The sequence below is a fragment of the Strix uralensis genome, chromosome Z (assembly GCF_047716275.1).
Source record: "Strix uralensis isolate ZFMK-TIS-50842 chromosome Z, bStrUra1, whole genome shotgun sequence".
NCBI lineage: Eukaryota > Metazoa > Chordata > Aves > Strigiformes > Strigidae > Strix > Strix uralensis.
This window is the reverse complement of record NC_134012.1, coordinates 17,276,626-17,304,503: the sequence shown is the minus strand read 5'-3', so window position 1 is coordinate 17,304,503 and position 27,878 is coordinate 17,276,626. Positions and strand designations below refer to the sequence as shown.

Sequence of the window (27,878 nt, the reverse complement as noted above, 5' to 3'; positions counted from 1 at the left end):
ATGAACTGAAAATATATTTGATCTTGGTTCCAGAAATATTGAAGATTAAGCTCCTTGAAGATAAGCAGAATCAGCAAGTGCTTTAAAGTGTGCAAGTTTAACAGTGTTTCATAGCTGTATCTGTAGCAATTTCTGTTTTTCTGAAAGAACTCTGGGATCTGGGTGGGGAGGAGAGATTTAAACACACTAATGCCTAGGCTTTGTTCCAATTTTAGACTAGCTCTGACAAAAAATCTGTAGGACTAATATTAGTGTCTTAAGAGATTTCAGATGGCAATTCATGAGGCAGGACATGAGGGTAAATGCTGATCACCATCTAAATTAAGCCTTCACCCATCTTACAGGGCACTGGCCTCTCTCCCTTGAGACTTGTTCAGTTAAGCCACACATAGAAAGGGGTCCATTCTGCAACTTCAGTAACAGCAACTTGACAAATGTGTAGTGATAGAAGAAAACAGTGCTACCATTTTAATCCAGAAGCCTCCTCCAGAAGGGGTCAGTGAAGCCCTACTGCTTTTCTCAGACTGTTGTAGAAACATTCTCTATTAAAGATGGATTTAAAAGATGCAGTATCTTCCTTACAGAAAAGTTACTGGACATTTTCTCTTAATTTTCTCTATATCAAAATACCTAGAGTATTAAAAGTAATTTTTAAGAAGTTTTAAAGATAGCTAAATAGTGCCTGAAGTGTCACTATGCATAAGCCATGTTGTCTGTGTGGAGGTACAATTAACTGGAAGTTACCAGTAACAAAGAAGATTCTGATTCACACAGAAATGCTTGAAGTTGTGGCCTGTCACCTAAGATTAGATGTTTAGTTATTCATTCAACTTGATTTTGGTTTTTTCAGAACAACTCCTTCGTAGCAGCAGGGATTAAGATCTAGATGCTTAGGCACATGTTTGTCCATGCTTATATTAAAACTTCTAGTGAAACATTTCATTAGATAGCAAATTTCTTTTAGTGGCCACACTAGCCTTTTTTTAATCTAGCCAGATGCTCATGACAGGCCTAGCATATGAGACAGCATAAAGAACAAGATTTTTTTTTATACACGGAAATAGATCATCCACTATTTCAGCTTACTGAAGTAGGGTGATACATGCATTAAAATGCTGGATTCAGCTGGGTGTTTCTTCAACATCAAAATTCTTCAAAGAAAAATCAATATTTTTCCATTTCTGAAGTTCCATTTGTGTCCCAGTTTCAACGTTCTCTACTACAAAGCTTTTGATTTTGATCACTGGTAGGTTATCAAATGTCTTGTACTTCACTATGATTCCCCAGTCATGTTGGCAGTTAGTATTTTGGCAATGCATCTTGCTTTTTTTCTCAAAACAATCAAACTGGACTGGTTTCTGGTGAGGCTTTGTTATGTAACGCTCCTTGAATGCATCTCCTAGGACAGTGTGATGAGATTCCTGGAACAACACGAGCCAGAAGTGCTTAATAGTAGAAATAAGATTCCTGACATTCCCCTTCCCCTCACAAATACCATTTCCCTGGTAGGGTGCTTCCTGTCATTCAGGAGGCTCACCTTCCAGCCCCCTTGTCTCATCACTCATTTTTTCCCCATTCATTAGATACCAGGTACTAGAAGGGCCCAGGCCTGGGCTTATAAAACCAAAATTACTATATGTCACCAGCTTATACATATCTGAACTTACTTAGCTTCTCTAAAAATCATGTTTGCAGTATTTGAGCTGTGCATAAAACTAACAGTCATCCAGACAACAGTCAGTTTGAGAGACTCCTGCTTCCCACTCATTTTAACTATATGACCCCACCTTTCTGTGAGGGGTGATACAATTACTCTGGAGTGGTAGAAAAAGTAACCCTAACAAGGTAAAGGAGTTACAGTTGTTGTTTATAACATATAATCAAAGATTTAAAAAAAATAACAACTTAATTTGAGAGCATATGTACAATTTGAGCTGGAGTGTGAAAATGCTAGTTCTTCCTGGAAGTGCAGCTTCCATTAAATATATAGGCTGAACTATGACAGAACTCAGTTTGTAAGGACTACTTAAAATATTGTGAGGTGTTATTTGTAGAGTATTAATCAAAAACTCTTTCTGAAGAGAAGAGATCACCTATACCTATTTGCATGGGTATAAGTGATAAGCCAGCAGCACAAAATGGAGTAACAGAGATGCATGTTAGAGATCCCTTGTTATTTGTCAAAGAAATGTAACTAGGTTTTCACAAGACTGAGCTATTCCCAACGCCTCCCTGTGGACCTTCCCTGTACAGAGGAGTAGTGAACTCCATCTACATTCCAAAAACAGCTGGTAAAAAAAAAATAATTTTCTTGATTGAAAAGGGAAGTGCCTGAAGGCAAGCACTCTGCAATGCTCAACTGTGGCTTGAAGCCCCTTATCACATCACAACCATGCTTTTCAGAGTAGCACAAATAGAAGAAGCTTCAAACGGAACTTATTTCAGAACTAGAAAGGTTCAAAGGGCCCAGAAAAGGTTCTCTTTCATGATCACCCTCCATGTGTAGAACATTGGCTTCTTGGGACTAGAGAGAAATTCAAGTTCAGAAAGAGTATAATAAAAATGTCCCCATGAGATACATAGAAGCAGTGTGAACTACCTAAAGAATGCAAAACAAAGTAATATTTAAGAATTAAAGGGCTCCTCTTAAAAACCATGGTTTATCTTGCCTTTCAAAGCTGAAAACTGGCCCATAAGCCAGTGAGCCAAACAGTGAGCTGATCTCAGTAGTTTGTACAGATAACTTTCAGTCAACAGAAATGGTGGGAGAAATCTCTCAACTGCAGGAAGACTTCCAATCTTATGCTAATCATAAAAGTAAATATCCAGCAGTTACACTAGTAGGTTATGTCATTGAAGGTCATGTAGTTTTCCACAAAATTCATCAATTTCTAACAGAAGGGAGATTCAGGAAGATTGAAGTGATTCCTGTCATTTCACATATTTGCACACCTTGGACATCATCAAGTACCATCATAATATGCTACAGAAGTAGTTATAATCGGTCCTGTAGTTTACCAATTCACTCAGAATTTTTTTCTGCTCCAGGTTGCACAAAATAGCCTACTTTAACATTGATAAAAATTGCTGTTTGTTAGTTCAATAATGCTGACTGTCCTGGCGTTCATGGATATAGATTTGCATACAGAGACATACCTTTATAACTCTGATGTCATCTGTACTACAGGCATATGCTTTGCATTTTCCACACAGAAGATTTTTTTTCCCTTCCACTACTGTACGTCTTGTTTCTTTCTTCCTGGAATCTCGTAATACCTTTTCCTTCATTTGCAGGTCATGTATCTTTAGTAAATAAATAAAAATCAAGATCATTATGAAATTAAGAGAAGCTCCAATGTCTGTCTAAACATGACTCAGGATATGTAACGTCTAGGAAGCTATTACTTGAAAGCAAACAAAACATGCCTTGTTCTAGCAACTCACACCAAAGAAAGAACATGGTACATTTGTCAGGTTACAAATGTAAGGGTAGAATAAAACTACATGATGGAGAGCATTTATGCCATGTGTTTCTTCCTCCCTTCTACCCCCCTATGGCCACTTTGGTCATAATGCTAGTAAGTCCTTGAGAAGACTTAAGTCATATGAGACTCCCTACAGCAGAAGTAGCACTGCTGCTCTGGGAAGCTCACAGTTTGGAAAGAAGACTCCAGAGACCACAGAAATTGTAGTCAGAGAAAGAGGCAACAGCCACAGCCTAGAGCTGGCAACCTGCAGCTAATGCAGAAACAGAATCCTCTGAGAAGAGGCAGAAGCAGCCAAACCAAGCCTCAGAGGTGGGAGAAGAAATTTCACAAAAATAAGAGGGCCTTGGATATCCTTTGTTGCACAGCTCAGTGTCTGAAAGCTTGCCTGGAATCATGGGATGATCTGCCGTAGGGATCATTGGGGATTTGGCAGAACTGTGTACAAAGCCTTTTTATTTGTAGTGGCTGCCACTGGCTTATTCCAGTATTCTCTGAGAAATTCTTTACAAAGGTCTAGGAGGATAGAATCATAGAATCATTCAGGTTGGAAAAGACAAGATCATCGAGTGCAACCACAAACCTAACACTGCCAAGCCCACTAAACCATGTCCTTAAGTGCCATGTCTACATGTCTTTTAGACACCTCCAGGGATGGTGACTCAACCACTTCCCTGGGCAGCCTGTTCCAGTGCTTAAGAACCCTTCCAGTGAAGATATTTAATACCCAGTCTAAACCTCCCCTGGTGCAACTTGAGGCTATTTCCTGTCATCCTATCACTTGTTACTTGGGAGAAGAGATCGACACCCACATCAGTATAACTGCCTTTCAGGTAGTTGTAGAGGGCAATGAGGTCTCCCCTCAGCCTCATTTTCTCCAGACTGAACAACCCCACTTCCCTCAGCCACTCCTCATAGGACTTGTTCTTCAGACCTTTCACCAGCTTCATTGCTCTTCTTTGGACACACTCCAGCACCTCAATGTCCTTTTTGTAGTGAGGGGCCCAAAACTGAACACAGTAATCGAGGTGCGGCCTCACCAGTGCCGAGTACAGGGGTAAGGTCACTTCCCTGTCCCTGCTGGCCACGCTATTTCTGATACAAGCCAGAATGCTGTTGGCCGCCTTGGCCACCTGGGCACCCTACCGGCTCATATTCAGCCGGCTGTCAACCAGCATCCCCAGGTCCTTTTCCACCAGGCAGCTTTCCAGCCACTCTTCCCCAAGTCTGTAGTGTTCATGGGGTTGTTGTGACCAAAGTGCAGGACCCGGCACTTAGCCTTTGCTGAATCTCATACAATTGGCCTCACCCCATCAATCCAGCCTGTCCAGATCCCTCAGTAGAGTCTTTCTACCCTCAAACAGATCAACATTCCTGCCCAACTTGGTATTGTCTACAAACTTACTGAGGGTGCACTTGATCCCCTTGTCCAGTTCACTGATAAAGATACTAAACAGAACTGGTATAGGTACTAAACAGAACTGGCCCCATTACTGAGCCCTGGGGGACACCACTTGTGACCGGCCACCAACTGGATTTAACTCCATTCACCACCACTCTCTGGGCCTGGCCATCCAGCCAGTTTTTTACTCAGCGAAGAGTACACCTGTCCAACCATGAGTAGCCAGTTTTGCCAGGAGAATGCTGTGGGAAACAGTGTGAAAGGCTTTACTAAAGTCCAGGTAAATAACATCCACAGCCTTTCCCTCATCCACTAAGCGGGTCACCTTGTCCATAGGAAGAGATCAGGGTTAGTCAAGCAGGACCTGCCTTTCATAAACCCATGCTGACTGGGCATGTCCTGTGTGTGCCATGTGATGGCACTCAAGATGCTTTTGTCCATAACCTTCCACAGCACCAAGGTCAGACTGAGAGACCTGTAGTTCCCCAGATCATTCTTCTGGCCCTTCTTGTAGATGGGAGTCACATTTTCTAACCTCCAGCCAACAGAGACCTCCCCAGTTAGCCAGGACTGCTGATAAATGATTGAAAGTGGCTTGGTGAGCACTTCTGCCAGCTGCCTCAGTACCCTTGGGTGTATTCCATCTGGCTTCATAGACCTGTTTATATCGTAAGTGGTGTAGCAGGTCACTAACCGTTTTCCCTTGGATTATGGGCACTTCATTCTGCTCCCCATCCCTGTCTTCCAGCTCAGGGTGCTGTGTACCCTAAGAAAACTGGTCTTACAATTAAAGACTGAGGCAAAGAAGGCATTGAGTACCTCAGCCTTTTCCTCAACCTTTGTCACTATGTTTCCCCCTGCATCCAATAAAGGATGGAGATTCTCCTTAGCCCTCCTTTTGTTACTAATGTATTTATTGAAAGACTTTTTATTGTCTTTTATGGCAGTAGCCATATTAAGTTCTAGTTGGGCTTTGGCCCTTCTAATTCTCTCCCTCCATAACCTCATGACATCCTTGTCCTCCTAAGTTGCCTGCCTATTCTTCCAATAAGGTCATAAACTTTTTATTTTTTTTCCCTGAGTTCCAGCCAAAGCTCCCTGTTCAGCCAGGTGGTCATCTTTCCCACTGGCTCGTCTTTCGGCACATGGGGACAACCTGCTCCTGCACCGTTAAGATTTCCTTCTTGAAGAATGTCCAGCCTTCCTGGACTCCTTTGCCCTTCAGGACTGCCTCCCAAGGGACTCTGTCAACCAGACCCCTAAACAGGCCAAAGTCTGTCCTCTGGAAGTCCAGAGTAGCAGTTCTGCTCACCCCCTTCCTTCTCCAAGAATCAAAAACTATCATTTTTTGATCATTGTGCCCAAGATGGCCTCCAACCATCACTTCACCCACAAGTCCTTCTTTGTTCACAAACAACACCAGTGGGGCATCTTCCCTAGCTGACTCACTCACCAGCTGTGTCAGGAAGTTATCTTCCACACACTCCAGGAACCTCCTAGACTGTTTCTGCTGTATTGAATTTCCAGAAGACATTGGTTAAGTTGAAGTCCCCCACAAGAACAAGGGCTAGCAATTTTGAGATTTCTCCCAGCTGCTTGTATTTCATCTGCCTCTTCATCCTGGTTTGGTGGTCTGTAACAGACTCCCACCATGATATCAGCTTTGTTGACCTTCCCCCTGATTCTTAACCACAAACAGTCAACACTTTCATCCCATCATCAAACTCTAGACAGTCAAAGCACTCCTGAACATACAGGGCTAACCCACCACCTCTCCTTCCTTGCCTATCCCGTCTGAAGAGCTTATAGTCATCCACTGCAGAACTCTAGTTGTGTGAGTCATCCCACCATGTTTCCATGATTGCAACTTTATTATAGTTTTCCAGCTGCACAATGGCTTCCAGCTCCTCCTGTTTGTTGCCCATACTGTGTGCATTGGTGTAGATACACCTCAGCTGGGCTATTGATCCTACCACCTTTTTTGGGGGAGAAGCCCTAATTCCTATGTGACTGTTCTCAGGCACTCCCATGGTTTCTAAACATCAAGAACCCTTGAGTCTTCACTGCTGTGTGGATCTCCATCCCCTGCCTCCACTGTGATGGCAGACCAAAGGACCTTGCTAGCACACCATCCCTCAAACATTGGTATCCTGCCTCCAGGCTTATCTCTAGCAAGTCTGGTTCTATCCCCTTCCCCCTTCAAATCTAGTTGACTCTTTCAGTGAGCCCTGCTAACTCCTGCACAAAGATCCTTTTTCCGCTTTGAGACAGGTGTACCCCATCTGTCACCAGCAGGCCTGTTGTCATGTAGACTGGCCCATGATCAAAAACCCCAAAGTTTGCTGGTGACACCAGTCATGGAGCCAGGTACTGATCTGCTGGGTCTTCCTGTTTCTTCCCTCATCATTCTCTGCAACTGTAAGGATAGAAGAGAACACTACTTGTGCTCCTGATCCCTTAACCAGTTGTCCCAAGGCCCTGAAGTATCTCTTGATTGCCCTCGGACTTCTTGTTGCAACTTCACATAAAAAAATCAGTAATGGTTAATAATCTGAGGGCTGTGCCAGGGTAGGAAGTTTTCTCTTCACATCTTTAACCTGTGACCCACAGAGGCAGCAGACTAAGAAGTGGGTCCAGTCAGCATACTGAGCTTCTGTTCCCCTCAGGAGAGGGTCTCCTATGACAATGACCCTTCTTTTTTTCTTTATGGAAGTCATTTTGATGCAGAGCATAGGCCAACTTAGCCTTAGCAACACCTCCAAGCTAGATGAACCATCATCCTCATCATTTTTTGGTTCCAACTGCAGAGCTTCATACCCATTATGTGAGAGCACCTGGGAAGGTAGGGTGGTCACAGAGGAGACACACCTGCTGCACCAGGCAGGACCTTGCCTGACCAGAAGTCCATCATTGGCTTAGCCCGAGACACCTCTTTCATGTCACCTCAGCACCAGAGTTCTTGACACTTCTTTCTACTCTCACGATATTTTTTGATCTGGTGTGTGTGCAGCACTCAGCAGGGTTAATGTAAAGCACTGAATGTGTGCTGAGGTGTTCTACTAGGCTTGTTCATCTGCCAGACACCAGTGCTTGAAGCAAAGATGAACAGTACTGTAGGCAGTACAAAAGAAGTCACCAGCAGAAGAGCATGTACAAACCCAAATGTCATCCTATTAAGAAAACATTGCCTGGGACATTAAGTGTCCCAGAAACAACTGGTTTGAAATTCACAAGCACTTGGCACAGCAACAAACATCTTTAGAAAAGCACTTGTACTGGTCTGCTGCTAAGGCTCATGTTCAGAGGCACTTTACATGGATGGACATATTACAACCATCTGCATAGTTTCACATGTCCCTCTCCACTATCCCAAGCAGACACAGCAATATTTTTCTTCCAGTGGCCATAACAGTTTATGTTTTATTTCTAAGCTGAGAAGTTTATATGAATTCTACCTCCACTTCTAATTTTTTTACAGTTACAGTAGAGATGACATTCTGCAAGCTAACAGGACACACAATCCCTTCTCTGCTGATCTAGCCTTGGTCTGAAAACAAGTAACAGTGAACACTTTTCTCAGGTTATCACTTGGTCCTAGATAGAGTGCCAGTAGATGAGGCTGATGTAGATTATACCTGTAGATTTGAGTATGAAAATTCTACAAAAGTACAAACCTTTCTTGCAAATGTTGTTTCATCCCAATTCTGTAGCTTTTCAATAGCTTCATTCATCATTTCTTCCTTGTAACGGTTGTGTTTCTCATTCTCAACCACTTCTGTTTTGCTTGTCACAAGGATGCACTTGCTACCTCTTGCCCTTCCACGACCTATACAGCAATACATTTATCCTCTTTAGTCACTCTTAACAAGATGTGCAAAAGCGGCAGCTATGGCATAAAAGAGCATTAAGGACCTTCTGTGTAGCTGCTTTTGTTTTGCATGTTCAGATTCAGATAATGCTGCTTCTAAAGAGGATTTTCTCAGCTCTTTCTCCTTCAATCACAAACCAGAACAAGATGCCCCCTTCCAGGTATCCTCATGGATAGCCCCCAGCCAGTGCTGTATTGGCTACTTCTGTGGCCTGCCTCACTGAAGCTCAGGCGTGCTTGACACTTCAGTTATTGTACAGCATCTTGCTGTGTTGTGCAGAAAAAAGCTAGAGGAGAAAAGTTCATCTTAGCCTTACTTACTAGTTTTCTGCCCTGCTAATTGGTGTCTATTAAAAAAAAAAAATAGTCTTATCACAAAAAAAAGCCTGAGGAACTGGAAATAGAGTGCTGGCAAGAAAAGAGACAAAAAGAGCAAGTGCTATGTCTTCCACCTTCTCTATGCCTACTGCCTGCCTGCTTTTTGCTGCTGTGACATAGACAAACTAAGAACTACAGGGATCTCATGCCAGTTTAGAAGTGTTTCAGTAAGAAAGTTTTCACATATGCTTTTGAGCTCCCATTCCCACAAAGTCATGATTTTATGTGGTTTAAAACTGATGCAACCTATTTTCTTTCCATCTTTAACGGCTTGTAAGAATAAACACTATCACCCATAAACATGAATTCTGGACCAATTATTTCATTATAAGACAAAACTAAGAAAATCACAGGACACAAACCCTGATAGCAGAGGAATAAGTACAGTGGAGATTGCTTCCTGTCAAATTATGAAGTTAACTACTTGGGTGATAGGATAAAATTTTGCGAATCCACCCTTGAAAGACGTAAGCAGTTTTATGACATTCAGGAATGTTAAACAGAAACCAGTATTTAGTGTGGCTCTTCATTCCCCTCTACTGGCTGTATCGTAAAATCACCAAGATTCAAGACCAAAGTCAGACTTGTTTAGACAAGCCAAGACAGAAACAGGGTTTCCTCTTTTTTTTTTTTGTCTTCAGTGTTAGAGGTCTGCACATGCAAAGGCCTCGGGTACCTGCGTGTGGCTGGGTTGCTAATAAGCCACTGGGCGGGTGAAGGTCTTCAGAAGGCAAAGCAATGCACGAAACTCCATTGCAGCAGTCCTTTGTAAATTGTCACAGTCAGAACAGTTTGCGCTATTTCTAGCCATACTTCTGCTTATATGTATAATTACCCACCTAAGGGGTCAGTCCTCAACAGTTCAATAACCTTGTGCAGCATGGCTAATTTGCATGGCAAAAGAAAAGTCACACTATATCCAGGACTCAGTTCTGTGAAGAAATTGTCATGTCTGGTCCCATCATTCATCTGACTTCACTCAGGGGCACAGAGGAACAACAGCAAGACATGCATATATTACTACAGTATTTCCAAAGTGCCATTAAGTAGCACTTTATGTCCACTTCTAGGCCAAAACAGGTTTCTAAAGTAATAACTCTGAAATTTCATACCTCTTACTTGGATCATTTTGGTGACATTACCAAAGTATTCATAGAGCACAACAAGGTTGCACTCAGAAATATCAATGCCTTCATCAGCAACAGAGGTAGCAATTAGCAGTCTGCTGTCTTTGTTGGTTTTGAATGCATCCAGTACACCCTTCTGCATTGGGAGCGTCATACCTACAGTGCCAAGAAACTGTGTCAGGAAAAAACACTGAAGAGTTCCTTGAGCAACATACCTGCATTTGCTCATTAGAAATGAGCATGTCCTCTTAATCTGGAAAAGTACTTTAAGTTTACATATCCATCTGACTGCATACTGTACTCACTGAGCAGGAATTCCTGTTGATGTGCCACAGGAATTGTCATCCTGGGAAACACCATTTCAGACACAACACCTAGCTGATCTTTATTAGAGACCTATACAGCTTAGTTAGTTTAAGCCCAAGCTAACTCTTAACTTAAACCATGCATAAGTTGGCTGTAGGTTCCATTCTACCTTAAACTGTTTGTGCCAACAAACACAAAATAAGAGAGGGATCTGTAAAAGGAACAGGGAAAATACCACTAGAAGTAACCACAAGAAGTCATGATAGTGAACAGTTTCTAAAATTATTTTGAACTAGCAAAAGAATACTGCATCAAAGGGTCACTGACAGTATAACCGCTGCTTTAACCAAAGATTCTGGACAGAAAAAGCAGGCATCACCTTAGGAATGGTTAAAGGCCTTCCAGATACGGAAGAAAGCGCAGCACAACCTTGCATGACCTTCCTCTGTTTAAGAGCACAGAAGACGAACACAGGAGAGTAGGACAATTTTAGCATAGCCACCATAGGTCTAGCAACTGGGATTCCTCAGTGCAAACCTGTGTACCTGTTTTTTGATCTCTTCTTCCACGACCCATCAAGACATCTGACTTTATGTGGCTAAGCAGAGGGTTTGCTTCTATCCACTTCTTCAAAGCCTGGAAAGCAAATCAGGGTGTTAGATCACTGTCCAGATGAAATGTTACTTTGGATAGATAGGTAGATCCTGCCCATGGTTGCCTAGACAATTAATACTTCTGAGAACCAAAAGCAGAAAAGAAGGTGGAACTTTTGCGTCAGGAGGGAACATCTATTAATAGGTGAGAAAGCAAGGGTGACAGCCATGATGCCAAATCAAACTATGCCACAGCTGATTTCCACTTTTCCCACCCCTTCAACTTAAAGACTGGCTAGAGAGCAAGGAGCCTTTCACTGCTAAAAAGTATGCCTTTTTCTCTTATAAACAAACAGATCAGTGAACACTACACCTCTGGAATCCAAAGGAAATGAGTTGCCATTTACAAACTGCACTTTCCCACTGCACACTGAAAGCAGCACCTTCAAACTGCTTTCACGTAAGAACAAAATTCAGCCAAGCTACAGTAAGCTTTTACATCTATAATGGCAAGTTGCCAGCACATGCATGGTGTTGTTAGTTTGGACTTTAGCCTGCCTTTTATTTTTTTCTGGTTTGCAATTCATCCAGCATGTCTATACCCAAGGGTAAAATGGGGGCTGGGACTCTCACCTGATAAATCAGTAGCCAGAGACTATGACATCTTGCAGTAAATGTTTGAGAGCAACAGAAGTTAATGATTAGCAACACTCTTACTTCAAACATGAACTTTTTCTGGGAACATGGTGTTGGAAGGGAGACCTTTTTAGATTAGCCAGCCTAGATCCTTGATCCTAGGCACATATGTAGTAGACCAGTGCATCAGAAGGGTCCAGAGGACATCTGCTCCACAAAGTCTTTTCTTTTTTCTTGATCAAGAACACAGAGACCTCCTTTGGACCCATATGAATCCTCTGGGAAACCTATATATACTTCCAGATGTGCAGTCAGTAATAGAGCAGAGCTCCTGGTTTGTAACACTGCCACATTAAAGCCAAAAACCTTGTAACACATCTTGTTAAAACTGACTTCAGACCTAAAGTAAAAATCTGACAACTTAATGATCAGCTAGGGCATGTAGCAAGAAGAAGTGGTGAAGGACACCATCCCTGTACTGTAGTTTTTAGAAAAAAAACCAACCCACTCATCCTGTCTCAGAGCATCAGTGCTTAGGAAGATACAGAAAGATAAATCTTTTCTTAGGAAGATCAAATACGTATATATTTTTCTGTTTCCAGATCAAAATGCGAAGGGTAATAGATGAGGCATTATATTTTCTCACTTCCCATTTTAGAAGCTTTAAAAAGAAATGTCTTACAGCTACTAAGGCTCTTGTCTTAGCAAAGAGAAGAGTGCGAGTCTGTGGGTTATAGCGGTATGCTTCATCCAGGATGCAAGCAAGCTCTTCCAGCTTGGGATTCTCATTTGATTCATCTTTTGAAAGGGAAGTCAGTTCTGGTTCTTTCTCTGGAAGAAAATAGCAGTTTCTTGAATAACTTACCTTCTTTAATGCAGAAAACAGAATTCTCACCCAAACCTACTTTCAAATGCCACCCACATTCTCTTTAGCATTTATTTTTATTTTCTATATCATTCTTTCAGATGCAATCAAAGAAAGCTATTGGTTAAATGCAACAAAATCCCCAGAAAAGAAATTCTGTAGCAAACTGACAGGAGAACCTCTGTGACATACTGTACATCAAAACACAGCATCAAAACAAACTCAGTTCTTGCAAAGAGCGGTGCTATTCCTTCTTAGGAAACTACTGACAATAGAGGGCAGGCAGTCCAGTGATTTGAAACTGCAGTCAACACTGCAACACACCAGATCACAGGCTGGTTTACAACACACTACTACTAAATCAGAGGTTAGAGAACAGTGCAACCTCTAACTTCTAATCAGAAGGATACAACGGCCACTGCTTCTTCCCGAAAGTTAGGGATTTATCCAGGAGCATTGGGCAGGAGGAGGCTAGGCAGTGCACTGAGCAATGTATGTTGCCCTATCTAATGTTGCCAGCGTCCATGATTGTAGACCATCCCCCTACTTCGTGCCACACACCCTTATCTCCAAGTCAGGCATGTAAGAACCTACTACAGCATCTAGCCACAATTACTGCTACTTCCTTAGCTCCTTCACTAGATGCTTGCAGTCCCAGAAAGTAAGTTCCCCAGTGCCTACCCTAAGACTACATTTGCACCCACACAGACACTAGATCTTTTGAAAAGTGCAAAGTTTCTGGAAAACAACTGCACTTACTCTGAAGAAAACACTTGAATCATCTTACCATAAGCCTTCTTCTCCTCTGCACCTGTCACAGGTACTGTGTGAAATACCTTGAAATTTGGCTGTTAGTTGCTCCTCTAATTCTGTATATGGTCCATTTTTAACATTTGTGAAAAATTCAGTTAGGTAAGCTAAAGCATCTTCGATGCGGGCGTCTTCACTGATGATGAGAGCATCATTGAATTTCTGCTCAGGAAGAGAGACATACACATTTAAGCCTCATTTTCCATGGAACAGGGGATGAATGCAGATTTTATTTAGCTAGAATAAGTATTACAAACTTGTGTTGTTCTTCCATTTGCATGACAACATAGGCATTACAAATCTCCTCTGCACTATACTGTTCTTAGCATCTTAAGACATAACTCTTACACGCCATGCTTTAGCCTGTGTCAAATAAAATGATTAGGTTTGAAACCTGCTCCTAAGTGAATATACCTGTATCAGAAGGAACAGGATGACTCCATCTCTGTATGGAAGGAGAGAAGATACAAACTTACCCGCAGGTGCTCAGTGCAAATGAAAAGGTCTCTACAAATGCTGCTCTCCTTCTCCTTATCTGCCAGTTGCAACAGCCTGCATTTTTTCTGAGTGGCAACTATCCAGTGTTCATATTTCTGTGTTCCAAAATCATTCTTGTTGATTTGGGAGATAGTATCTAGTAAAGAAGGAGGAAACAAACATTTATTCATCTTGACTAACAAATAACCAGAACAGTTAACTAGAAGATAAAATATTTTCCCTGAATGTTAGATCTAAAAAGCCTGTGCAGAAGAACACAGAACCACTGAGGCTGGGAGGCACCTGTGGAAGGTTTTAGTCCAACCCTCTACTCAAAGCAGGGTCACCTAGAGCCAGTCACTTAGGATCATGTCCAAATGGATTTTGAGTACGTGCAAGGACAGAGACTCCACAACTTCTCTGGGCAACCTGTTCCAGTGTTTGACCACCGTTGCAGCAAAGAAATTCTTCCTGTTTAAGTATTTCTGTTTGTGCCCCACTGCCTCTTGTCCTGCCTCTGGGAACCATCTGAGAAGAGCCTGGCCCTGTGTTTCAATGTATACCCAGATTTTACTCTAAAATTAACCCAGTACAATTCAGCTGAGGATCTGTGTATGTACACACATCTGCAGTCTATAGCAGTAAAATTAGAGCTCACTTATCCTATAAGAAGCCTACAGTATTCAAGAAACTGCATGTGCATTGCTCCTTGAATTACCAGCTACTCATCAGTTAAGTATTCATTTGCTGTACGGTCCATGGTACCTAAAAGCCTATTATCCAAGGGCCTGTTCTTGAGGCAGAACTAGTTAGTACCTGTTTGTTGAATACATGCTCTGAGTGCTTCACAAACTTCAGTAATCAGAGGGTCCACAGAAGGGAAGCCAATGGCATTCATGCAAGAGGAACTGTGGTGCAGAAATACGCTTCAGAAGTGTCTGCTTAATTTAGCATGCACTTTGAAAATTCCACTGTATTTGTTCTTTATTGGTGTTTCTTGGGTTTTAGGTTGGGGTTTCTTTTTGGTTAGGTGGGGTTTTTTTGTTTTGGTGGGATTTTTTAATTCTGCCTTCCTGCCTCAGAATATAGTTCACTCTCCAGTATCGGGGCGGGGGGGGGGGGGGGGGCGGGGAAGAAATCTAGAAAGTATAGAAAAGGTACCCTAGTCAGTTTGCAAAGGCCAGTCCAAGCACAGACAAAATCCTTTAATTCAGAGCTGGACAGACCAGAGCTGATCCTGAGCATAGCCATCCATGGGTCTCTGATTTGTACCCCCTGTAGTTCTCAAATTTCTTGATAACAGTCATTTACTGGACACCAGTTAGGAACTCTGCAAAAGCAGGAAAGATCAATTTATTTCTGAAGGGCTGCAGAATTAGGTCTCATGACCATCAGGCCCATTCTCTTCTCACAGCCATTCACCTCCCTCTCTGCAAACCTTCACTGCAGCTTCTGAGGGTGGAACCCTACATACAAGTGTTTCCTTTCTTAGGCAGCCATATCCTCTCTCTGGTGATGTTTATGTTCCACAGATCCTCCTCTGTGAAATTACCTTAAATGTGTTTAATAGGAAATAATGGAGACCTGGTAAACAGTGGAAATAGGGATACCCAGAGGTATAGAGAGGACAAAATGCTGGCCAGAAAAGGCAGTCAGTGCACCCCTAGAAATAACTCTGAGTGCAACTCGGAGAGGCCAGAGAAAATATGAGAAGTGTCAGAGCAGCAAGAGTGAAAGTAAACTTTGCTGAAAGGAAGAAACTACACCATCCAGAGTAACACCATAACCAAGATCCTTCTTGATTTCCTTAACAGAGACAGATTTAAGTACAAAGCATTTGGAGAAATGCTTAAATAAGAACATACAGGTATCTCTCATCAATGAAATCCAGCACATCACATTTTGAAAGCAAGTGCTTTGGTAGTTTTGTTTCAGATTCTTTAAACATTCAAAATTATTTGACAGTGTCAAAAGCACACCATCCTTAGCTGCACGAAAAACAGGTTGAAATCCAAGCAAAACCATTTATGATTATCAAACTAATCACATATAACAGGAAAATAGTTGGCTCTTCTACCTGTAATCTGTTATGTAGGAAATATTCATTAAAGGCACGTAAAAAGGAAGGAGGAGAAAGGAAGGAGGAAAAGAGTGACTGTTCTGGCAGCCATGAGAATTTACACTGATGTAATCAAAGACTGAATCCCAGTTACAGGCATATTACAGTTTCTTACCCACTGAGTAAATCTTCCTCATCAACGCCTCTGTCTCAGACATCAGACCTGAGATAATGTCTGCAAAGTGATTCTGAACTCGCATTTTAACCCATCTGACATCTAGAGACAAGAAATGGAAGTCAGTGGCCTGAATAAGTAAAACATTTCCCTGGGCAGCACAGAACAAATTCTTCTCTAGAAGAATGCTACATATGGTGCTTTATGCAATCTTAATGATGTTTATCATTAATGAGCATTATAGTTGCACAGGAAGAAACAGCCCCCAGTCTTCACTGGCAGAACTGAATAAAAACCAGAGATTGTGGATCTCAGCAAAGAGAAAATTTGCCTGAATGGGCACTGGCTTACTGCAGGGCAACAGTGAGGTGCATGCTTCTCCTTTCAAGCCAGCAGGAAGCAAAGCTCCACCTTAGTTTTAAGCTTTTAGCTTCACCTGACCATAGGGGAATTGGATAGGTGCCTTAATTATGGTGCTTTGCATCTCATGGGAAAAGAAAGTGTGCTTACATGTTTCTGGCTTGTTTCTGAATCTCTGCAGATCCTCTTTGTTCTCTCTGACAGTGGACAGGGCCTGTATGTCAAGGTAGGAGCAGAGGGTACAGATGTGCTCTATCGTTTCCTTGACATTCTTGGCATTACCAACTCCAACAGAAGCAGTTAAACCTACAATCTGAGCACACACATGAATAGCAGTGGTTGATCCTTTGTCACAAATGAAAAACACCCAGGAGATGCTGTTACCAATTGCCAAGTCATCTGTGTCTTCAAAAACAAGGAAACAAAACAGGCAGCTGAAGTAAACATGAGTGCAAGGACTAAATCTTGAGAGCCTAACCATGTCCCCAGGGCCCCTCTCCAGGGCACTCAAGCTTAGAGTATTCAAACTGAAAATACATAATCCACCTACTTAAATTCATAACCAGTTGTATTCATCAGTGCTTATTATACGCAGAATCAACAAATCACCCCCAGAACTGTCCTCTGCATTCATTCAGAGGAGATGTCTTCTCAGCTGAACCAAAACTTCCTGCCAGTGAAGGCAGTGGCCCCATTTTACTGTTGCAGAAGACAGCAACAGAGAGGTGACAAGGAGATTACTGAATTCTGGGGCACATACTTTCTTCCTAGGCCAGCAATCCTGTTTGCTCTCAAGTACTCTGGTCTGTGTCATGCTTGATCAGTCCTTCTCAGCAGCTGCAGGGAAGATAGAACATGAGAAAACAGCCTGGAGGTGCCTGAGAAGATGGGAAAAGTGTTCTATATGCTACTGTTTCAATTTGCAGCCGTTGTTAAATGGGAGTTTGAACTGGATTAACACAAAAGGGAAGACTTCAGGCTTTGCTGACTGTACTGCAAAATACTTTAAATGTTTCCACCACTGATAGTCTGGGTCTTACCTGAGGCAGCTGGCTTGCAGAGGAGTCAAATTTTTGTTGCAGGTATCTGGTCATTAACACATTGTAAGGGTGATTGCCCGTGGTGTTGTGGCACTCATCAAATATCATCAGAGTGAAGATGGAGAGGGAGCTAAGGATCCCCTCCTCAATGCTATTCACAAGAATCTGGGGTGTTAGCACAATGATGTCACTGTCCTGTATAACCTTTTCTACAGAAACATTTGCAACTGTTTCACCACTAATTCCTTGAACAGAATATCTAGGAAGAAAAGGAAAAAGTTAGGGTATGAAAAAGGATGTCTTGCAGGGCAAAAAAAGCTAGAAGAATGGACTTGTCAGCAAGCCTGAAGGGTAGTGACTAAGTTCAAAATGTCAAATTGTTGCAGCCAGCATTTTGACCCACAGAAGCCAACAAAAAACCTGGGTTTTCAATTCCCATTAACCAAAATACATTATCTTTGAGGGGTAATGAATTTGTACATTTAAGCTGCATCTGTCAGTTCACATGTAAGCTTTATTTGGAGATCCTGCCCTTCATCCCTTTTCTGTATACGATTGATGGCATGGGACTGTTTTCTGTCCAGCAGCCTCATTTTCCTGTAGCTATAATGATTCATATGTGGATGTTCAGTAATCAGTTCCTTCAAAATTAGAAGCTATAGGTTGTCTATACTTCGACCATTTCCATAGATGCTGCACAAGCAGTGCTTAAACTCTCCAAAAGCAGTCTTCAGACTCTCCAGTCTATGATGGTAACGCAGTTCTTACCACTAGGCATCATTCTTATGTTAACGCAAAACACTTACCACCGGTAAACCCATTACATTTTGCCCTAGCCACAACTGACCTAGACAGCAGTTTATTTTGTGTGGAGGAAGCCACCAGGTAGAATTATACTTACCCACTTCTTTCAAAATGCTGCCTGAATACATTTTTCTGTTGTTCATACACTGGCACTTTGGTTGCAAGAAAGACAACTTTTGCTTTTTGTCCTGAGGACATGTTTTGGAAATGGTGTTCACAAATCAGAAGTGCGACAAACGTTTTTCCAGATCCTTTAAATGAAGAACATGAAAGGTAAAGCACTAGTATGAAAGGGTGTGTTTGTAAGCAGGTGCCTGTCTCATCTGTGTGCCTGCAACAACAGGGAGCCAACAAGAGGGCTGTTATACTTCCAGACTCTCTGCGGACAGATTTGAACACATGCTTGCTGCTTACTCAGGTGGGTAATCATCCCTTCCTCTCTCACATTCTCAGTCTGTAAAGACCATGTAGCAGTCACTGAGAAGGAAAATCCGTTTGCAGTTTTATTTTAGTTCTTTGAAATCACTGAGTCTATTTCTGCTCTTAGAACGTGCTCCCACATCAAATCGGACCGTGGTACAAGCACCAGGCACTTTGCGCTTCCACCCTTCCCCACACAGCCTTGCTTCTCTCACATTTCTTTTCCTTCAGCACTCAGGTTCACTGTGCAGGCCACCCAGAGCTCTGCTGTGTCCGTGCCTCTGCTACCCCACCTGCCTCTGCAGGGCCCAGGGGAGAATCAGGCTAGCAACATGGAGAACACAGGTGTAGAGAAAGAGCCGATTTATCTCTCTTTTGCTGCTGAACTTCAATATTCTTAATTCAGTCCTGAGCTATTGCCGAAGTTCCCCATGGTGTTTTGATGTTGTAGGCATAGCAGTACAGAAGACAGGGGAGTCTGATGGCAACTCATCCTATTTTTCCTTTAACTTGCAAGTCAAATTTCTTTAAGATCTGCAAACATCAGTGAGTGATTTTATCTCAAAAATCCACACTGGGGAGTGAGAAAGCAGAGGTCAGAACATTGAAATCTGAATACAAGCACTGAAGAGACATGTCTGTCTTGCTCAGTCTCTGTGTTGCCCTTGGTCATTAATTTCAGGTTAGATCTGGATCTACTCCTGCAAGGAAGACTGCTTTTAAATAAGCAGCTGGAAAAGTTTGACTCAGCCTTTACCCTTCCCTATCCTTCACAGACCTCTCCACCAAGAGAATTTTTGTAAGTAACATGTGTTTTCTTACCTGTGGGGGCACATATCAATGTGTTTTTCCCATTGATAGCAGGCTGTGCAAGTTCAGTCTGGTAGCTCCGAGCCTTCTTTGGTTCATAAACAGGTGAAGACTGACAGGTCCCTTCTAGGAGAGAACCATGCTTTTGTGAAGAGTGTTGCAACAGAAATGCATAAAATAAGTGCCCCATACAGTCACTATCTAAAATGATAGAGGTAGAGTCCTTGCAGTCTACACAGAGCAACTGTGACAGACAAGCCTTTTAACAGGACATACACACCAGACAGGAATCTTGTGTAGGTTTGATGGCACACTCTGTTACCATTTGACTGTGCTTCCTAAGCTTAACTCATTTCAAGATCTTGGCTGACAATTTTCATCTCAACTGGTCTTTTTTCAACTCAGAAAGAAAAGATAAGGGCTTATTTTCCCCCAAATAAATGCACAGTTCCCCCAAATAAATGCACAGTATTCCTTTTAGCTTTCTGCTCTCCAGACTTTTGAAGTTAATACTCTCTTAAATTGTGGTCTTGTCAGAAGGTGTGCACTTATGGAACCGGAACTAGAAAACACTGCTGGAGCAAAATTTGCCATACAAGACATGATAGCCGTGGCACAGATCCTTTGCAGCCACATTCAGATCTATAAACTGGCTAATACCAGGTCATGTGTGAACTAGTTATATCAGAGGAGAGATGCATCAACAACAGTCTGGTGTTTGGAGACCTCCTTGATAATGTGCTGACAGAACAACTTTTCACTAGAAATGTGGTAAATGAAGGGCAACCCCTAACATGTGCATTGCCCAGCATGTGATCCTTTAAACATTAAAACAGAAGACAGCTAAATAAAGTCAGAGATTTGTACTGTTCCTCAGTACCTTCCTGTGTGGTACACTGTGTCTGTGTCCTTCAGGAGTCTAAGGAAATGGAGAATTCCAGCCACAAACTGCTTTAAGTTTCTAAGTCTTACCTGAAGCTGAACAAAGATTTTCACTGAGATTATTATCACATTCTGCTTCTTCAAAAAAAGTAATTGTGGTTTCAAAGCTGTTCTCAGAGACGTCTGTCATTTCACCATCAACATCTTTGCCATTATCTGTACAATCACCAAAAAAGGCATGTTACTGATCCTTTTGATTCTAAAATGTTGTATTTTCTGGGATGACAAGGTGAAGGAGTTGGTTGCTAGCATGGAAAGACTACATAAAATGTTGCTGCATCCAGGCTCCCTTCTAAGTAAGATGGATAGCATGGAGAGTCTTGGGTTTAGAAGACCCACATACTCGATGCACATTTATCTAGTGTTTAAATGTCAAAGGAGGTAATAGATTGGGAGGAAAGTTATATCATCTGTGTTTAGTGACAAGATCACAGATTTAACAGGGACATTAACCACAAGCATGAGAAATACTTAGGAGTTCAAAGAAGCTTTATAAATTCAAGATGTTGTTCTCCCTTTCCCCCCCCCCCGCTTTTTGAAGGACCTAAAAATTATAAGATTGTTTCCATCCTTTATCTTACATGATAATCAAGAGAAGTTCCAAAGATGCTTGCTAAAATTTTCTTTGGCCCCATAATTATTACCTTCTCAAAGAACTGTCCCTGGGCTTTGCACGAAGAGTCTCATTGCAAACAGAACACATGATCACAAAGTGCTGCTTTTGGAGAGGGACAAAGAGCACATTTGCACCCTAATCCAGCTTCAGAAAGCACACAATATCTGCAATTAACTTCTACTAGCAACTCTTTTTATCTGCCAGTATTAAAATGTTTCCAATATGCACAACATTTCTTTAGTTGGCTGACTTTGACTTTGTTAAGGTGTATGTTAGCAGAAGCTGCCCCAAAAGATGGTGATATCTTTAACTTACAAAATATAACTGTTAACCAAATAATGTGTATAGCCATCAGCAACATAAAATAATATCTATATGCATATAAGCATTATATATTATATCTAATTATTTATAAATTTATTTACTACATATATGATTTAATATAGATATGTAATAATTAAATGTCCAGATAAGAAATTACACACATTTGATTACAACAATAAAAACATTTCAAAATTAGAAATACTGTTTAAGAAGGCACTTAGAAGTACCTTGTCCCAGTTGCTAATTAAAAACAATTCAAACAATCACTTATGGTTTGGGAGAAAGCAAGTGTAGATATAAAGAAATACAGTCCAGTTTATCTAAAATCACTTGTCTTAATTATTTTGTAGTGAAATACTTTATGATGCTCTAAATTCTCCCATGCTGCAGGGTACTCGGGCATTTTTCAAGTGGAGAAAGATAAAATCAATGACAAAAGCAAAATCTTTTTAGGGGAAATTCTGCATTTTTACAAAATATGAACATAGTCACTTGGTAAATGCTGCTTATCAATTTCTCAAAGAGAAAAGCATATGATCTGCTCTGTGAATCATAGAAGTGTATCACTTTCTAGAATATCAAATTACTGATCATATTTTATCAGAAAACATTGCATCTATCACAACTTAAGCAACCAAAAAGATGGAAAAAGGTGAATTACAGTAGAAGCGAGGAAAGATTATAAACACTTTGTTAGTTCTGTACTTTCAGAGTCTGGTATGCCGTTCAATTCTGTTTACCAAAAAAAAAAAAATCATCATTCATAACCATATGGGAGGAAAAATACTCAAAAATTAATTTTTGACTGTTTGTAGGGTAGTACCTCTATTTCATTTTATATAAAAGACATTTTAAATAATTTTTTTAAAAGGGTTTTAAACAACAATGAGCAATGCGGTCTGAGGGTATTCTTTTAAATTAGTCTTAGTCTCCTGAAAAAAAAACTTTACTGTCTGGTACAATAACAGAAAAAGAGCATCATAAAAACAATTCACAGTTTACCTTCTCTCATATCCCACAGTTCACTTGCATTGTAATATCCTGCATTATCTAGTGCCAGCTGAAGGCTTTTCGGCCAGTTTTCCTTATCCGATCGACAGAGGCATTCAATGAGTTTAGTTACCCCAGCTGCTTTGCTTCTGTATTCGCTAATCTGCACACACAACAAACAGAAGTTGCTGTAGCTTCTGAGTGATCAAAACCACTGTTCTTGATTGATATCTTGATTTGTTTTGTTTGGTATTCAGTTGAAAACTGCATTTCCTTCTCACAGAATAAAAGGTCTCCAATAAAATTCGGTCATTTACCTACTACTGCTGCAATTCAGCCAGTCTAGGTGTACACTAAACTTAGCCAGACTGTATCAACAGGTAGGCTATTTGCTTAAATATTCACAAGGTCAGAAACGTCACAGAGCTATACCGTGAATTTTCATCTGGCAAGGTCCTTGTAATAAGCTGTATCGCCATAAACCTCTGAGGCTGAACTGAATAAAAAACATTCCAGAATTGGAAAATGCAGAAGTACAAAATTTATGGCAGGCCTGATGTTTGGTCAGATGCAATAGCTTTCCAAATATTATGTGTCTCCATAAAGAAATATCACTTTGAAAACCAAATAGCTGCAAGCAATCCTTCTCAGGAGTCACAAGGAGCGAGAACACCTGACAGACTCCTTCACATCAATAACATTATTAGCGAGTCATAAATGATGAGTGATTGGTAATATCACTTGGTATCAGCCATCCATAATGACACTGAGCTAGAACTGGGTAACAGTACAGCAGCTTCACATCCAAAGGCAATGAAAATGTTGTCGACTTCTGTGGCACAGCATTCAGCTAATGTCTTCAGATCAGAAGTTTCATTTTACCCTATGACCATCCCTTTGGGTGCTGACAAAATTCAGAGCCACACAAAGTTTCTAGGGATTGCCACAGTTAAGGTAATAGACTATGTCAAACCCCATGACAAGCATGAACCAATTTAGGCAACATCTAAATGCAATTTTGCCTACTTCCATCTGTATTTTTAGGAGCATTAATGTAGCATGAACACTCCAGAAAGGAGTCTAATTCAAACGCATGGCAAAGCACCCATTTCACTGTAACGTGGCACCTTCCAGAGCCCCTGAGGTCTCTTCAGGGGACCCTGGACCCTGCAAAGACACACATCTGGGCACTACCAAAGCCACCCCATCCTGCTTCCCTGCCTGCGACCCTTTCACAGGCCACTTCATCCACCAAGCTGGAGGGGTGAAGAATGAGATGTGTGGGTGTCGCAGACAGCACTGCTGTGTGAAGATGCAGCTACACAGCAAAGCCTCCTCTAAGCAGAAGAAAGTAAAGTCCCTTCCTAGGGAACTATGGCTGGTCATCCCCCTCACTCGGCAGCTGATGGATGGGCAGCAACTCATCCCACAAATGAGACAGCCAGCACTTTTCCACAGCAAAACTAGACAAATACCAGGATTTTTACCATTAACAGTACCTGCAGGATCTCATCACACTCCCTTTCTATCAGGCACGTGTTTATGTAAGGCATGAGTGCTACCGGATCAACTTCTAGCATTGTTGCTTCTATGCGCTTCAAGAGCCGTCTGTGCAACTCCAGTTTTTCCAGTTTGCTGAAGTCCCAGTTTTCAATTGCTTCTGCCAGTCCAGTGTAACCTTTCAGAAAAACAGACACATTGTTACTATGAATTCAATCTCTAGCTACAACAGGTAGGAACAAGCTGAAAAAAACACACTGGAGAAATTAAAATTATTTTGGCCTTTTAACTGACAAAAACCTAGGTGAACCACAAACAATTTTTGTAGATTAAAGTGACAGTTTTCCTTTACAGCACTTGTATGGATAACGTGAAAAACCCTGTGCTAAAAGAGAGTAACACTTGCAAAGAGGAAAAAGAGCTACACAATGTTGCAGCTTACATCACCCAAGCAACAATAACAACCCCCTTCCTTTGATCCATACGATACTGAGATCCTTGCAATCCATGACAGTCTTCCACAGATCTCCCAGAGCACAGGACACTCACTCACTCACTCAGAATCACAAACACCTTTGGTCCCCTTTTCTATTATTTACCAACCCTTTACCTTTTAGTCCTGTCCTTGGCTCCACCCTCCTTCAAAAATCCTTATTATATTGGATTCAAGTCAGTCCCTGACTGAAAGCAACACAGACACCTTCAGCCTTGACAGTCAGCAAACAGCTGAAAATACTGTCCTGGAATAGACTGTGGCAGGGAATTATATTTAGAGGATTTATGCAATTTGCTGTGTAGGCTCCAGAGTCGGAAGAAAGTAAGTCAGGGTCCCAGAGGAACTCTGGGCAAACAGAAGGAATTTGCCAAACTTTTTGTTTTGGAGGAGAAGGAGAGTGGTGTGGATACTTACCACCACAGTGGTTTTAATCTAATTACCACCTAATCTCTACACCTGCCCAATACAAGAGTAATGCTAAATTCTAGTCTCAGACCCAATTAATAAGTACTTGGGATAGTGCTTAGAGTCAGCAGGTTAGCTTTTCCAGTTTTCTGCTGAAGATACACCAAACTGAATGCTATGCACATGTTCAAATAAGATGTTTTTGCAGTTCAGAAATCGGGACTATCACAGCCCGGTACAAAGTTGCTCTGGACCTGGTATTTCCTTTAAGGGAAGAGTGGGCTACATCCAAGTGATAAGAAATTTTGTAATAATTGCTAGCTGACATACTGTAACTATCCATAGTTAACAGTGAGTAAATGAAAACAGAAGTGGCTTATGGCATGAGATTTTGGGGTTCTAGATGTCTAGTAAATCACCAACAAGAATTCTATAATAGAATCTAAATGTATAGACGAGAGCTGGCAGATCCTGGTAATTTTACACCTTCACAATCTCTTCTGTCACATTTTGGAAAGGAAATTGCATTAGGATCTCACACACTAAGCAGCCATAGCTAGTGAGGAACAATCATCTCATTTATAAACTATTAATGGTTACTTCTTGAAACACAAGACTTTTAAGATCTCTGAATAATTTTTTAAAATCAGTTCTTAATTTAAGACTCTGTCCTTGAATGAAGTTATCCCATGCTACCAGTTAACTGCCATGCATATCCTGAAACCCATTTAAGCTTGCTGTTTCAGAGGACTTAGTTTCCTTTAATTATATTTGATGAGAACAACAGCTGTCTTATGTCTTCTCTAAACTCTCTGAGACAGACAAGTCTTCTGTCAATGAGGCTTTATTCTACATCCCTTCATCTTACAAATCAAACCTCCATAATCAAAATTGTTCCATCTGCTTCTCAGATGGGCATTTCCCCATGCCTTCGAAGTTTTATTTCCAACCTCTGTCAAACTCATTTTTCCTAACGCATCTCATCTGATGTGACAAGACCCGATGGCAGAAGCCCAAGGGTAACGGAGCGACCCTCCACGTCCCGGGCCCACGGTGCTGGTCTGCTCGGCTAATGCCGGCGGCGGCCGCTGCGGCTCTGGCAGGGAAGGGGAGAAGCGGACGAAACCACGCTTGCGAGTGGGAACCGACCTGCTGCAACCAGGGCGTCCAGGAAGGCCCGGAGCCAGCCCTGCGCCTCCAGCTGCAGGACGGCGTCCAGAAACAGCGCGGCGGCCGCCGTCACCCCCTTCTCCTCCTCCTTCCGGACTCTCTCCTTCACATCTAGCAAAAACCCGAAGCAGGCAAAGAATGAGGGAGAGGGCCAGCAGTGGCGGCGGGGAGAGGAAAGCTCCCCACCCGCGCCCGCAGCAGGAAGGATGCGGGCGCAGGGCAGCGCCGGGGGAAGCCCCTCACCGTCGGACAGCCAGTCCGTCATGTTGCTCAGGACGTAGATGGGGTTCAGGCTCCTCTCGATGTACCGCCTGCAGCGCTGCAGGTTCCTCTTCTCCTCCGCGGTCATGGCAAGGCCGGCTTGGCACCTGCACCGACACCGGCACCGCTCCCGGTCCCGGTCCCGGTCCCGGCTGCGTGCGGGGTTGCGGAGCCCGGCCCCTGCCTTGGCACTGGGAGGGCCGCCGGGGAGTGAGAGGAAACCCCCCAGAACACGCAGCGATCGGGAAATAGAGACTTCAGGCCCTCGAGAAAATGGAAACCGAAAGTGGCTCCGGAGGAGGGGGCCGAGCCTGCGGGAGAGGCACAGCGATGCTTTCCGCTGCTGTCTGCCCTTAGCAAAACGGAAAGAAAGAAAGGGGAGAAAAGAAAAAAAAAAAAAAAAAAAAAAAAAGGCAAACATATGCGCATGCACACGGTTGGAAAGCCTGTGACCAGCCGCTGTCCGGGTGAGGGAGGGCACAGTGAGCTAATAGGAATAAAGGCATCACTCTGCCCCCCTCTTCCCTTTGCCCCCCCCCAAACCCTGAACTGTTTTTTAAAAGACTGAAGAATAATTTTCTATAGCAAGGCAATATCCCTACTTGCTCTGAGCAAGTGCTTGCTAAACTGCTAGCATAGTTTGGGAACGTCAAAATTACAAGGTCTGTCCAACTGCCCTGTAGCAGGGAAGTGAGAATCAAAGCATAAGGCTCACAAAGGGGGCCAGCATGTTGCAGAGCTGAAAGTATCTACAGTTCAGAAGTGCTGCTAAACCTGACAACTCCATATGTGAACCTCCCTCTAAACATTAATATATAGAGCATCCAGCTGTTTGCAGCTTCATAAATCTCATATTCAAATAGACGACTAACAGGTACTAGCCCAATACAAGATGCCTGCTTCCTAAAATCATGGCAACACAAGACCACTGAGTGATGGGCTTGCACTGGAAGGACAGCGGGGTGGGGGAGGCAGAAGGAAGTGCTACCATTGGAATTGCATTTTCTACTCTCTTCTAGTCCATCTTTACTCTTAAGTATTTAATATTCTTTCTTTTCTTTCTCTTGAGTCTTCTTTTTTTCTCTTTTCCACCCAGTTCTAAAGGGATTATAGGAAATCTCATTTGAACCATCCCCTATACCACCACCATGATGTAGTATCGTTGGCCAGTATCATCTCAGAGGGCCCTAGGATAAAAAAAGTCTTGCATTTAGACTGTTAGTATTAACCCTATGCAGTGAAATGGACCTGGGAAATGCCATACTCAGCTGAATATTATTCACCCCTAGCTGGAGAAATGTCAAACAACCGGGAGAGCACAGCTCCTACAGCAAGAAATGGCAGCATCAATTACTTACTTCTCCACTCTTTGAACATCCTTCCTGTTCTGTGAACAAAGCAGGAGCTCCCAGACCTCACTGTGCACAGAAAGGTACATCAGCCCTCAATTACAGAACAGAAATAACAACTGGTGAGTTTAATATTAAAATGAGCAAATGGGTGGGTTAAATTTGCCCCCAATCATGTCTTGTGCCTTCCCAGAGGAGCCCAGATTTCCT

The 27,878-nt window shown here is 42.2% G+C and overlaps 1 protein-coding gene across 5 annotated transcripts; it reads right to left on the bottom strand.

Moving 5' to 3' along the window:
- Nucleotides 1–901: 901 nt before the first annotated feature.
- RIGI (RNA sensor RIG-I) lies at nucleotides 902–27,737 on the bottom strand. Of its 5 annotated transcripts, XM_074855181.1 has the most exons (19): nucleotides 27,678–27,737; nucleotides 26,302–26,671; nucleotides 26,038–26,169; nucleotides 23,987–24,165; nucleotides 22,500–22,650; nucleotides 20,588–20,713; nucleotides 19,628–19,741; nucleotides 18,483–18,636; nucleotides 17,582–17,840; nucleotides 16,692–16,854; nucleotides 16,182–16,283; nucleotides 13,947–14,104; nucleotides 13,497–13,632; nucleotides 12,478–12,626; nucleotides 11,112–11,202; nucleotides 10,246–10,416; nucleotides 8,562–8,713; nucleotides 3,157–3,303; nucleotides 902–1,421 (listed from the first exon to the last, which is right to left on the bottom strand). In XM_074855181.1, exons 2-19 carry the CDS (start codon nucleotides 26,405–26,407, stop codon nucleotides 1,122–1,124), a joined length of 2,790 nt encoding a protein of 929 aa, XP_074711282.1. In that variant the 5' UTR covers nucleotides 26,408–26,671; nucleotides 27,678–27,737; the 3' UTR covers nucleotides 902–1,121. The 5 variants fall into 5 exon arrangements, with proteins under 5 accessions (XP_074711282.1, XP_074711279.1, XP_074711280.1 ...); XM_074855178.1 differs by lacking the exon at nucleotides 27,678–27,737 and having other exon boundaries at nucleotides 26,302–26,851; XM_074855179.1 differs by lacking the exon at nucleotides 27,678–27,737 and having other exon boundaries at nucleotides 19,628–19,738; nucleotides 26,302–26,851.
- Between the last annotated feature and the right edge of the window lie 141 nt (nucleotides 27,738–27,878).

Excerpts from the sequence above, each read along its gene's own strand:
- RIGI (XM_074855178.1), bottom strand. The coding sequence starts at position 26,740 with ATGTTTGCCTTTTTTTTTTTTTTTTTTTTTTTTTCTTTTCTCCCCTTT. Across the intron at positions 18,637-19,627 it reads ATTGATATGTGCCCCCACAG|GATCTGGAAAAACGTTTGTC; the intron begins GTAAGAAAACAC and ends CTTCATTTAAAG. Across the intron at positions 8,714-10,245 it reads CAAAATGATCCAAGTAAGAG|GTCGTGGAAGGGCAAGAGGT; the intron begins GTATGAAATTTC and ends ATTGCTGTATAG.